Genomic DNA, 13688 nt, shown 5'->3' on the forward strand with positions numbered 1-13688 from the left:
CGATGACATGGGAATCTCAGAGAGAGGATTTTAAAATTGCTGGCATGGCTTCAACATTTCCAGAAATTTTACATCTTTCATCTTAAATAAGTCTTCCTATTATATTGTTTTTAGAAATCCCACTGGGTGAGTAAAGGGCTAGTACCAATATGTGAACACTGTCTTAAAACATATTTGTCATTCCAAGTGAAAATATTTTGTACTCCAAAATGTCCTATTTTTTCTGCTGTTTTGAAGGGGAAACAACAGAAAAAGTTCTTGTAAAAAAAACTAGTAGGGGACTGTTTTCAGGCTTCGCATTTCTGGCCAGAGCCAATATTAATGCTAGAAATATAAAAAGCCACTTAGGAAGTTGCTGATGCTTCATTTCCTTGCAGTCCACTCGTTTCAGCATTACTAAATTCCCGGCTGGATGGGTTTGACCACCAAACACGAGGCGGTGGACATTTCCACCACTTACCGCCATTGAGCAGCCAAGCTCTGCTTGGAGGGCTTGCGCTTTCCCTGCAGGCACGCCTGCTTGGGAGGACAACCCGGCAGCGGCAGCGCAGCGCGCAGCAGCAGGCACTGACTTCTACCCGCCACGTGACGCTTGCGGGGCAGCATCTCGTGAGGTCATTGTCAGTGCCTTGAAACAGAGTTTTGGTCGAGGCCTTGCCCCCCGCTTCCCCCTTCTCCTCCCCCCAGACTGGCATTTGTCTTTTCCCACAAGATGTTTTTGTGCCTCACAAGGCCAGATTTTCTCGTTTTACTGGTGGAAAATAGTTTTTACTTTGTGATGTGCCAGAGCACATCACAAGTTTAACACAGGATACCACAAATGCATAGGAAAGGGTTTTGCAGTAGTCTGCTCTTTGTGACTTTGGACTGATTTCAAATAGTTCTGCTCCTTTTATTTGGTCTTCGTTTCGGCTCCCCCCAGGCTGTGTCTGTGTGTGTTCTTCCCTAAACATTGCCTTGTTCACCACTGGAAAGATCTGAATGCCGAATTGTGCTCCGTTTTGGAGACAACGACTGAAAAACAGAACAGCTCCTGAATTAGTCACAGATGTGTTTAATGCTGAGATTATTAAGGAAACGATGGGGCTTTTTCCTCTCCCGACCCCCGTTGTTTCAGTTATACTTTACTGATTATTGCCATGTGCCTTGCGTGTAAAGAACCTTGCCAGTTCCAGATGTCTCTGCTTCTCTCCCTGTGGTGTTGCGGTGTTTTATGTTTCTGACGTTGCCATCTCTCCCGCATCCCCAGTGTCCTTTTCCATCCAGAAGGTCTCAGCACACTGATGATAGTGCCTTGCTGGTGGTAAGAATCATGCACGCAACGACCTCTTTACGTGTCAGCATCCTAGACCATAGTCCGCATGCCTTCTGCGGTTTGCTCAGATAAGGCAGTTTTGCACTTCCCTAAATAGCATAAAACATGGCTGTCTTCTGCTTTATCACAACTGTTTTGATATAAATTGTTGCTTAACCTCCTTGTCTTCTCTTTGAAGCAGGTTGCAGCCAATGTTCAGAACAATTTTTTTCTGACCTTACAGTTTTAATGCAAAATTTTGAATGCATCGTATCTCAGGGCCAGCTCAATAAGCAGGATCTGCAGAGCCTATGTGGATTGCTCCACAGACGAGCCACTCATTCCACTATCCAAATGTGACCCATGAAGTTCCAAATGTTCTGTCGCATGATGGTTTTCAGTGGCCATCTCTTTTGAGCCTTTCTGGTTTTTCAGTGAGCCGTTCAACATCAGTATCATGAACTGGGAATTGACATGATGGGAAACGTCATCCATTCGCCTTTCTCGAAACTCACTGAGCTCTTCCTTTGAATATACGAGAGGGTCATCTCGGCTTCTGTAGCTGGGCAGTAGCCATCTGAGTGGTGGGCTGTGATCCATTTTGAGTATGTCGATAAACTCTAACCAAGACTAAACATTTTTTAGTTGCTTCACTATTTAAATCAATGAAGGTGCCCATACATCTGTCCAAACATGAGTCCTTTTTTTAAGGCTGTTGACATTTCACATAACACCTTTTCCATGTTTTATGCTATTCCCTTCCTCCACTGGTATCTTAAAAATAGTTGCTGAAATCCACTTCTTGTCTTCCCTTTGTAGAAATCTCTCTTGATCTGCCTGCCCGTGCATGATGCGCATGCTTCCAGTTTGCATACTCATTTATTTTCTGTTCAGTTGTGTGCATAAGGTTTTACGTGTTCAGCCATATTGCCAATTCAGGAGCACTGAAACTTGACTTGGGTGTGAAATAAACCATCAGAAACACTCACTCTTATCCTAATTATTACATTCAGGCAGTGCATTTCCCTCTTCTGGATGAAGAGACCACAAAACGGGTTCCAAAGTTTTGTTCACAAGCATTATTTCATATTAAACATGTTGAAGGTTGGTGCCAGATTAAACCTTAGTCAAAGTTAAGGAATGTGGCGGCCATTCATCCTGCAGCAGAGGGAGTGAGGCCGAATCCTGTGGCCTCTAATGGATCAAAAAGCAAGCCAAGTCGTGTTCCTAGAGGGCTATGGTTATTTTTGTTTGTGTCTGTGTGTGTGTGTGTGAGAGAGAGAGAGAGAGATTGGCAAGGATAACTGGTTGCTGAAATTTGTACAACATTGCACTTGGCATTTCTAAGCAGGGAATCTTTTGTATCTTGGTTCAGTGGTACCCCGCTTAACTGATTGGTAGCAGAGATGTTAGCTGGAATGTGGCTGACCGAGCACCTGCTTTCCAACTTTCTTACAGTCGTGGATGTATAATGACTTCTTTCCCCCTCCCTGCTCCACTGATCTTCATAAGCATTGTAAAATGAGGACTCGTGTGAGAGAGATGCTCCCATGTCCCGCTTGCATGTTTGACATTTCCCTCTTTTCCTAATCCAAGGCTCAGGTCTGGCTGTAATGCAGCGTCTGGTTAGGGAGCAATCCATCATCCACTTCTCCTTGAGCAGCATCATTGAGATGGACGGGTCCCGAGCAATGTGGATGACACACCTGTTTTAGAACCCAGTGTTGTTCTTGCTTTATGTGGGGATATCGCTCTCACAACATAATAGTATATTGTGTAGAGCTCTTAATGAAGACCTTTTGTTTGGCACTTCCCTTATTACATCACCAAGCCTAGTCAGCTGAGACGGCTTTTCTTCTCTGAACAATGACCTTCGCTCCTGTATAAGGAAGCTGCATGGAAGTAGATCCAACAGACAGGATACCATGACCTTCACCCCTCGTAGTCAGCAGGACTTGCCGTCCCTTCAGTATCTTTGTGTCCCGCACAGGAGTGGAGTTAAAGCCTTTGTCCCCGTCTTGCACCTGAGGTTTTTTAGCAAGCTCTCCTGTTGCCAGCTGGTTGCTGTTGTGTCTGAGCATGTGTTTCTGAGCATTGTGTGCACTCGGCTGCAGCTGAACATGAGCCATTGCCAGATTCTGGGAAGCAAAGCATTCCTGCCATTGGAGTCTGCTCGGCACTAACAGTTTGCGTGCACCCCCCTCCCCCCGGTCAGTGGGTCGGGTGGAGGAGGGAGTGTTGGAGGTGGATTGGAGAGAGGCGCTGCGCTGGGCTCAGCAGCAGCTCTACAGCGTAACCGGAGACGCAGCCTTGCCGGGGCACGTCCATCCTGGCACCAGCTCGCGGGCTCTAAGACCCTCCCCACACAAGGTCCGGGGCAGGCAGTGGTGGGGATCGGGCAGGGCAGGGAAGGGCCCTTGCTTTTCTTCCGCCCCACCACCTCCGAATTACCAGAGGGGGTTGGGAACAAGCTTTGCGATATGTAAACATGGAGTAGATTCAGCATGCACATTATCTGCGTGTGTTACTTCACCTGTGAGGGCTGGGATTGGCTGAGTGTTCATGCGTGTAAATTCACACAAGCATGTACGACGGGCTCAAGGATCTGGCATTCCCAGTGAGGAGGAGAGGCACCATGGAAAGGGCAGAAAGGGGAGGGTGGATCATCCCAGAAGGGAAGTATGAGGAAAATTAGTTGCACGTGATGAGACTCTACTTCAGCTAAGGAGCAATGAAGCAGGTCAAACCAGAGCCTTTGCTGAAAAGATGGGCCTTGTGAAGGGATTTAGGCTGCCTTTCCTAAATAACATACAGTCACGGGGTTTCAAAAATTCATTAGAGATATGAAACCTATTCAGTGACATGTTTTACTAGACCAGCTTCTGGGATTAGCACTGCGCCAGCTGTCTTTAAAACACGCTCCACTCCACCCACTGGCCAAAGCGCTCTGCACAGTTTACGACACTTAAATACCACTAAAAACACATTATACATAGTATAATGTCCCATGTATATGCAAACACGTTAACAACCAGCAAGCATGTATCTTAATAATTTTTAAACGATAAGAAAAATCTAGGACCTGAGTGAAACCTCACCAGATGCTGCCAGATGCCCAGAGGAAGAGGAAGGTCTTTACCTGCTGGCAGAAAGATAGCAAACTTGGTTCCAGGCAGGTCTTATTGAGGCCGTTCATAATTGGGAGAGCCATCACCAAGGAGGCCCTGCCCCTAGTGGGTGAATTCATCGTGCATGTTAATATAAACTCATTGGCGTCCTAATTTTGCAGGCAGGTGTCTTAATAGGACAAGATCCCATTGCAGCCCTGGCAGTTCTGCATGCCAGTCAGAATGCTTTTGGCTGTGTAGCAGCTTTTGTCCCATTAACCTTCCTGGGCAGGGCTTGCTGCCCAAACCAAGGCGACACTCTGTGATGAGGTTCCTTGCTGGGCACTTGGCCTGCTGCAGTTACTGTATGTTTAATCACTGAGCATCGTCAAGCAGTCCTCAGAAAAGATTCTTGCTGCAGTATTTGGTGTGGGGGAGGCTGCAGGGGGCGTCTCTGTATGGGAGCTGATTCTCCTGCACCCCCTAAAGGGAATCCCAACCCGGCACGAGGGGTGGGTCTCGATCTCACCAAAAGAGGCCAGTACAGTGACAGCCCAACTCTGGCCACAGAAGGGCTGCAGCCCAAACGGTACAGTGGGAAGCATTTATTTATTATTTATTTATTAGAACATTTCTATGCCGCCCCTTGCCGAAGCCTCGGGGCGGCTTACAACACAGTAAAATACAATAAAATACAAAAATAACAATATAAAATTAAAATTAACAATATAAAATAAATAAAAAATATAAAAGATATAAAAGAAGTTATAAAAGAAAAGCATCCTGACATGGGATACTGAGATGGTTTGTGGTTCGCCCAGGGCTTGTTTCGATGTGTGCCCTGCCTTTCCTGCAAGCCAGGGATTCACAGCAGTGCGCACGGCTCTTCACTCCACCCCTGGCTGTCCTTGTGACGGTCCTGTGAGGTCGGCCAGGCTACCAGTTGTCTGGGGCAGATTCACCCAGAGGGCTGGACGGAGGCGGAGTGAGGTGGGCCTGGGCCTCCTCAGCCCTGCCCCTCCTCCCAGCAGCTGCACCACACTGGCCGAGAGAGTCCCTGGGGCAGCCGTGCACCGTGGCCCCAAGCTCCCGCAAGCATCTAGACCCCCCGCCACTCAGTGCCGCCAGGGCCAGCAGTCTTCACTCGGCCCCGCTGAGCTCATTCCCTCCCACTGGTGATGCATGTTGGGGAGGGACCCTCTGTCGGGATGCCTCGTGTGCAGCAATACAGTACCGACCCCTCCCCCCGTGAATCCGCCATGTTTGGTGTCGTTGCAACCTGGAGTTCCAGTGGATTGAGTTCACGTCGCTCCTGCGTAATGTGCACAACACATTCAGCGCTGGGAAGGGGCAACGTATTTCATTGTTGCACAGAAATCAGGCCAACAAAAGCAAAGCAACCCTGGCCGGTCGCAGAGCCCTGAGCTCTGGTGCAGCCCAGTGCCCCCGGTCATGTCACAGTGTAGATAGTTGAATGGAGTCCCGCTGTGCGTCATTCCAGTGCTGCATGACCTCAGAGTGTGTGTGTGTGCATGGCCCCAGTCCCCTGAGCCAGCAGCAGATGCTGTGCCCAGGACCGCAGAGGTGGTGCACCCCAACTTACATGAAAGTTGTCAAGTGTTGCTTCAAGAAGGACAGCACGTAAGCAGCACCTTGTGACAAGGAGCACGACTCTCAGAGTGCTTGCTCTGCAAGTCCAGAGTCCACGTTCAGTTCTTGGTATTTCCAGTGAAACCTGCCATTTGTAGGCCCAGAAAACCAGTGCAAGCCCTTAGCGAGATGTTGTCATTGTCTATCCCAAGTATCCATTTTGGGATGGACCAGCTTGAGGCTTGGTGGATCTCCTTTCTGCTTTACTCGGACCCCGAGATCCACCAAGAGGAGCAGAAGACATGGAATTTAAGAACTCCGAGGCTAGAAATCTGTTTTGCATCTCACAACAGAGCAGAGCTCACAGGGACCTCTGTGGTTCTTGGTTCGGCAGAATAATTGCAAGCTGGGCAGGGGAAATTATTGTATTGAAGTAATTGTTGAACAATTGGGAGTCGTGAATCTTGGGCCCAATGTACTGCAAATCATCTGGAAAGCTCTCCTTTGACATGGGTCCGCTTGCTGCCCGCCTCTGGCTGAGATGGATCGGGGCTCGGCTTGGTGTGAGGCCACATCATCTGGGTGGGTGCAGTGCTGAGCCTGTAGCCAAGAGTGGTCTGTTGCCTGTCCTGCTTTGTACCTTCCGTCCGCTGCGGGTGCTTCTGTGCCTCACCGCTCTCTTCTCCCCCTTCTCTCTCTCTGCCACCCCCGACAGAATGGCTTTGAGCCTCTTTTAGTGTTTCAGAGTGACAGTAACACCAACACCATTAAGAGGAGGCCGGGGACACTTGACCAGGTGAAGAGCATGCCATGTGCCTGTCACTGTCTTGGTTGGATTTCCTTTTGTGTTTCCTGCCTGCCTCCTGCCCGAGGGAGCCTTGGCCCTTGTCCCGGAGTGGGCTGCTTTAAAATGAAGGCCCCCGGAGACCTGCTACGTCCCTCGGCAGGGACCAGCAGCCCGTGGCCCCTTGCATATTTCGACCGGCAGCTCCCTGTCAGCCTTTGCCAGCAGCGCCCGTGGCGAGTGCCGGTCAGAGTTGCTGGCCCCTGTGTGTGGGGGCAACCGGGAGCTCTTATTTGGTGGACGCTCCTGGCAAGAGTTGGTTGCCGAGCAGGTCTGCCTACTGTATCTGGGGGAGGGAACGAAATCGGGGGAGGCTGAACAAAACACAGGGAAGTGGCTCTAGGCCCAGGCCAGGAGTCCGTCTGGGCCAGCATCTTGTTTCCCACTGGAGCCACCCGGTGCCTCGGGGAAGCCCAGAGCAGTGCAAAAGGGGCAGCTTACACTTCCCCTTGTAAACCACCAGCCAGTCCCTGTAGGGTTGTGAAAACCCATGAATGTGAAGGCCATTGAGGCACCGTGCTAATGGCTGTGTTTAGGCCACTTGTCTTATGAATTGGCCCCTGTTAATGCCTCTGAGACGCTCTCACATCTGATAGCAGTGAGCTCAGAGCTGCCTTTCTGCCTTGTCCAAAGTGCTTTGTTCAGGCTAGACTAGATCTCTTGCTGGGCAAAATTAACTTCTTGAGTTCTAACAGAGGGAATAAAATTGTCTCTTTTCACCCTGCTCATGTCGTGCATACCTATATATTTCCATTTCTCCTTTATTTGCTTTTTTCCTCTTCTCCAAAACACCACAAATGCTTATCTTTCGTAAGGAACATGCTCTAGGTGCTGTATTATTTTGGTTGCACAAAGTAGTTGAGAAGACCTCAAGATGTTAGTTTCTGCGACCGAGTCTCATCTTTTCCACCTGGAACTACCAGCAGTGCAGTTTTCTGGTTGGCCCTTTGAGTTAGTGAGAACAGGATTGCCAAGGAGTACGTTTTCAGAGAAACAGTTTCAGACTGACCCATTTTTAGATGGTAATAGTCAAGAACTTGCCTGTATTGCTTAGGATTCCTCTTTTGCCTCTTGGAAAACAAATAAGCCAAACTTTTCTGACCACTAAAATAGCTGCATGCCACATCCATCCCTCACCTCATGTTACCTTTGCACCTGGTCTTGTTTGTGTGTTACAGGCCTTTGCAAAGAGAAGCTTTCTAAATTTTAATTGTGAAAGGTCAGGCATTTACATGCCTTTCTGTGGTTATTTAATATTCAGTGATTCACTGGAATCATTTCAGACCAATATATATGAAGAACGTGCCGCAGAACTGCTGTAGGACCTGTCCTTCTGAGAACAGGGCAGAGACGCAGGTGAAGGGGGTCACTCCTCTGCTTCTTCCTCAGGTCTGACCTGGAAGGTGTTGGAGAGGCTAAGGCGCATCACCTGGATCACCTGCTCTGGTTCATTTCATTCATTACATTTCTCTGCCTTTCTCTGGCTGGTTTACAAAAGTCTAAAAATACATTACAAAGATCACTTACATAGAAAAGTGTAATCAGACAGTGCTCACAGATCTCCAGATCTGTTTTAAGCAATAGTAAGAAATGTCTAAGGGTTTGAAAGCTCACCAAATACTGCCCGGTGCCCAGACAAAAGGAAGCCCTTAGCCTGGTGCTGAAACCAGAGAAAGGCTGGTGCAAGGGGGCTTCATTGGGCAGAGCGCCCCATACCCGTACAGGCCTCCCGCTGACTCTGCTTGCTGCATGTCCTTTCATGGCGAGAGTTTGGGTGGCGGAGCAGAGGCAGAATCCGTGGCTGAGAGCTCCCCAGTGGGGGCCTCCCCAGCTGGTTTCTGAGCAACACTTTACAACCAGTTCCTCTTTTGTGACTTCATATTTCTTGTCGGAAAGCCCCTGTGGCTCACTTCTAAAACTTGGCCGAAGCTTGGAGCTAGATGGTCCCACCTCCTGAGATAAACACAGCCTAGGAACCAGAGGGATCTTTATCTGTGTTAGCTGTTCGCGCCTTACTTGTTGGGCAGATTTCAGCTACCTTTGTGGCTTGTCCAGAAACGGCACACTCCCTGCCAAGTCCTGTCCCCCTTGCTGAATGTGATTCTTTTGTGTGTCCCTGATGGAAATGGTAATCTCTGATCAGAAAGTGTAGGAACTGCCTTTGAACCAGAGTGATCCCTGCAGTCAAGTGTTGTGCCTTCTACTCGTTTGGCTTTGGTGGAGGGTCTTGTATGTAATCAAGGGTGCAGCTGTCTCTCAGCAATGTTTGTCTTCCCGCTTCACAGTGGCTGGTATTTTGGAAATGCTTTTACTCTGTGGGTCTCAGCCCAAGTGGGTTCAACCTTCACAGAGAGCAAATGCTGTTCTCCGTTGTTGCATGCCCAGAATCGTTACACCCAATCTTCTAAAGGACCCCTTTATCTCTTAGAGAATCACCGGTCCATCCCGCACACCTTACTTTTCTTGTCCCAAAATGGTGTCAGAAGTACCTTGTGTGTTGCACTGGAATGAAACTTGCTTGAGCTTCATCTGTTCCCTTTCTCCACAGAGCGACGAAAGGGCCACCATCTCACCAAACGCACCTGCTTCTCAAACAGGTAAATTGGAAAGGGGTAAAAAACTGAATCTTTGAGAAGGCTTTCAGGGTACCGAGCAGATTGCTGTTGGGCCTGGCCGGATCCTGGGGGCCAGTGTAACATCATTGCCAAGAGTTGTCCTGGCAGTGCACATTCACCCAGGACACTGCGCTTGTACACTGAGGCGGGCCAGCACAACTGAGTCTGCAGCTCGGTACAGGTGCCACCATATTGCTGCCCAAGCATTTCCACGGCACTTCTGAGGGCTCTGCATAGGCCCGTCTCATAAGGTCGGTCAGCACTCCTACCTCCCATAGTAACTAGGGGCAGAGAAAATAGCATCTTGCCTGAAGCGCCTTGTTAAATCAGTTGCAGACCTAACAGCTGACCTGGGACTTCCAGGTTGCTTGCTCCATCCAGAAGCCCCCATGCTGCACCAGCTCCCTCCGCAGCCTCGTCGCTCGGGCTGAGAGCTCATCGACGTGATGGTGGTTTTCTGGGCTGAGGCTCCCTTGAACATAGCAAGGAAAGGAAAGCAGGGGCAGCCCAAAACCTTCCAGAGCAAGCTGGCCTTGGGCCTCACACTTTTCCAATGCTCAGCTACGAGCTGCCACGTCCCACTCACATCCGTTGTTCTTGGGATTGTTGTTCTGAGATGACACTGTATTTTAAATAATGCCTTTCCTCTTCCGCCCCCCCCCCCCCGCCCCACATCTTGCCCATCTCCATTCAGTTCACCTTTCTGCTCCTTACCCCGGACCTGGCGCCACCACTGTGCCTTCCTACAGAAATCCTCCCCAGCGTCCTGACAGTTTCCTTTTCCGAAACGCTTCAAGGGATGAGATAAGCAAAGGTAGGCTTGCGCAGACACGCACCCAGCAGCTGGCCGGTGTTGGCTTGGACCGCTGTCGTGTTGGCGTGCCGTTTGGCCTGGTTCACATAATCGGCAGACAAAGGGGTTGCCCCGGGCCTGGGCTGTGCTGCTGTGGGTGGCAGGCAGCGCTTGCCCAGTGGGATAGTCTGTAAAGAAACCTCACGCCTCCAGGGAAGAGCTCTGCGAGAACCGTTTTTCTGAAATGGTAGCACTCGGGTTTACAACCTTATCTTAGCCCCCATACCTAACTGCCATGAGGGTACCACTCCAGGAGGCGGTGGCATAGCTGCTCAGGTGTTCTGCCCCTGTGGAGAATAGCTGAAGATGCACCATGTTTGTTTACTTATTTAGGGGATGTCCATCGCACCGCTCAGCTTGAAATTCCTGCAGCCCAACTTATTCGTGTTCGTTTGAAATGGGGTTTGAACCCCATTATTAAAGAGGTCATCACACCCCTTCGTGCCCTTCATTGTCTTCTTCCCTTTTCTAGCCATTCCATCACTGCCTGTTTCTGCCTCAACTTCTGCTAATAGCACTGAAGACCATAGTGAAAACCATAGTTCCAAGCTGCAGGATGAAGAAACTGAGCTGATAGAGCAACTGAGGAAAGTACGTAGCAGAAGTTTCTCAAGAGTGTTGAAGAATACGATTCCTGCTTCTTTGCTGGATAAGGCTGAATGTTGCTCGTCTCTCTTTCGGTGGTGTCTTCCCAGTTGTGACCAGCCAGGCACCTGTGGGAGGCTTACAAACAATGCACGAAGGCCCCGTGCATTCCTTGTAAGCACAAGGGCTGGCTACGCACTGGATGGTGTGTGCGTGTTTGTGTGTCCCGTGTGCAGCGTAAAAGAGCAGCCAGAACTTGGCAACCCTCTGTGCCACAAAGAAGGTGCAGCTGGATGGCAAGCTTGGCTTGCATTCTGGTTGATTGACAATCCTCTTTGTTTAAATAGAAGAAGAAAGTACTTGAAAAATAGAAAGAATAGAAGAACGTGCTTGAGAAAAACTGTGGATGGCCCTGGTGCAGGAATGGTGGAACTGTGTCTGGGGACTCTAAGCGCTGAGCCTTCAGATCGCACTCTTCCGGATCAGGCTTCAAATGTGGTTGAATTGTGGATCAAAATGTTTTCCATGTCACTTTTTCAGTATTTATTTGGCTGAGGTTCGGCATCACATCGCTGCTCTGGGGGTTGCCTCCTGTGTTAGGGTTTTGTGCACGAACATTTTCTTGCAGGTTGGTCTCCTGAAAAAAGGTCATGTGGGAAGGATGCATCGCCGTGTTTACCCTTGTGGTTGCTGCGTACACCTATATGCGATTCATGGCACATCACACTTGCATGGATCCTTTCTGCAGTAACTGTTTGAAGCATGAGGAAACTGTCCTGGAGCATGCTCACAAACACAACCAATAACACAGGATGTCGCCGTAACGCAACCGTAGGCTAACAATCGCTGCAGGACGCACTTGCTGGGCTTCCTCTTGCAGCCTCTGACTTGCAGCCTTTGCTGCTATTTCCAGTTTACCTCTTGGCAGTGCTTACCTGCAGCTCCGTGTCTCTCCTTTGCCCCCTTCCAGAACATTGAATCGCGACTGAAGGTGTCTCTGCCCAGTGACCTCGGAGCAGCGCTAACAGACGGTGTGGTGCTCTGTCATCTCGCAAACTATGTGCGGCCCCGTTCTGTTCCTAGTATTCATGTCCCCTCACCAGCTGTTGTGAGTACCCAGCACGCAGGGTTGCGCTGCTTGATAAAATCTGTGCTTATTTCTTGTACCTTTCTTGGGAGGGGGGGTGTCAAATGTTCCTCTATCCCCTCTCCTCCTGAAAACATCCCAGAGGGGTTCATAAAGCAGTAAAGTAATGCTAAAAATATAATAAGAACAGCTGAAATATTTTTAAAAACAAGGAAGAGTATAAATAGATGAAAGCAGAGGAAAAATCCAATAGTGCAGTACCTTTCAAATGCTGATTAGACGAGAAGAACCAGGAGGGAGTTTGCCCTGTGGACTTCCCAGGGGGTGTATTCTAGAAAGAACAGGCCACTGCAGAGAAGCCCCATCTCCCAGAATCCTAAAGCTTGTCGAAGCTTCTTTTGTGAGGCAAATATTACCTGTAAATTCAGAATTGATACCAAGCTGCCTGGTCACATTACCTTGTCTTGGAAGTAGTAACTACCAGGGGGAATGAGAAAGGGATTTGGACAGCGTTGGGAAAGGGCGAAGGGACAACTCACAAGAGGCCTCAGGTTGCCCTGGAAAAGAAAGCGCCCATCATTCATCAGTCTATTTTTCCTCCTCTAAGAAATCTCCCGGCCCACCACCCTTGACTCCTAACAGTTAAATATCTTTGAGTATTCTGAATAAATCCCTGCTAATAAAGAATGCCATGTTCTTCCTTACTTCCTGCAGCCCAAATTAACGATGGCCAAGTGCAGACGGAACGTGGAAAATTTCCTGGAAGCTTGTCGGAAGATTGGTGTACCTCAGGTAAGAGGAGGAAATGGTCTGTCTTTGTTCTGAACTGAGTGCAGGACCAAAAGGTGTGCCATCCCCTAAGAGTCCAGCTCTTCGTGGCACCAGAGCAGAGGGGGTAGCTGTGTACAGGTATGCCAGTGACCCTGGGAGTGGTTCAAATACCTTGCCCAATGTCGCACGGGTAGAATTTACCTGCACTGTCTGCTTTTGTTTGGAGATACACTTTAGGGGCTATGCTCAATAATAACAACTTTAACAAAGGCCCAGGATTGTTCTAGAATGTTATCTTGGGCAATCTGAGAGGAAATTGAAGGCAGTTATCTAGTTATATTTCTGATGTGTCTTCCTCCAGTTCTGAAGATCTTGTCACTGACCTCCTGTTGCTGAGAAATTTCATGATTTCAGAGAGATTAGTTCTCATCAAAACACTACGACATTTGACCTGGTCTCTGATGGTAGGAATCCAGGCATAAATTTGCACTTGGCAGCTGGCATCCTAGTTTGGATGCTGTTCTAAGAATTTCTGGACTTGACACTTCATTTCCCAAATTTCTGATGCGCAAACTGACTTTAGGCAAGCGCTTTTTCAAGGCAGCCCTGAGGCATTTCTGTACATCCTCGCCCTGCTCTCGGCTCCTTTTGCTCCTGAATCCCACTCACCATCCTCCAGAGCAGCTCAGTTGTTGCCAAACCGAATCTGCATATACTGCAGTTTTAGCTGGGTATTTCTCGGTGGCCTGGTTTTAGTCTTTCACACTGGAAGTGTTTGCCTTTCCTTAAACGTGTTAATCTTTGCATCCCAAATCATTAGCTAAGTCGTAACTGCTACTATAAATATATCTGCTTTGGCCAGAAAGTTCTGAATCATTACCATGAAGAATGGTATTTAACCGCACTGGACATAAGGAGCACACTATTGTCTGTGCTTTGCAT

At 48.9% G+C, this 13688-nt stretch overlaps 1 protein-coding gene across 1 annotated transcript in view; it reads left to right on the plus strand.

The window, feature by feature from the left end:
- LRCH3 (leucine rich repeats and calponin homology domain containing 3) overlaps positions 1 to 13688 on the plus strand; it is a gene marked incomplete at its 5' end in the record, with an annotated part of 99313 nt that overhangs the window by 72474 nt on the left and 13151 nt on the right. The window contains 6 exons of the mRNA XM_044456215.1: positions 1250 to 1303; positions 9384 to 9432; positions 10145 to 10264; positions 10776 to 10894; positions 11859 to 11996; positions 12690 to 12767. Coding sequence (XP_044312150.1) covers positions 1250 to 1303; positions 9384 to 9432; positions 10145 to 10264; positions 10776 to 10894; positions 11859 to 11996; positions 12690 to 12767 — 558 coding nt within the window. The remainder of the gene's footprint in view (positions 1 to 1249; positions 1304 to 9383; positions 9433 to 10144; positions 10265 to 10775; positions 10895 to 11858; positions 11997 to 12689; positions 12768 to 13688) is intronic.

This window comes from Varanus komodoensis, unplaced genomic scaffold, assembly GCF_004798865.1.
Source record: "Varanus komodoensis strain SLA01 unplaced genomic scaffold, ASM479886v1 scaffold82, whole genome shotgun sequence".
Lineage (NCBI taxonomy): Eukaryota > Metazoa > Chordata > Lepidosauria > Squamata > Varanidae > Varanus > Varanus komodoensis.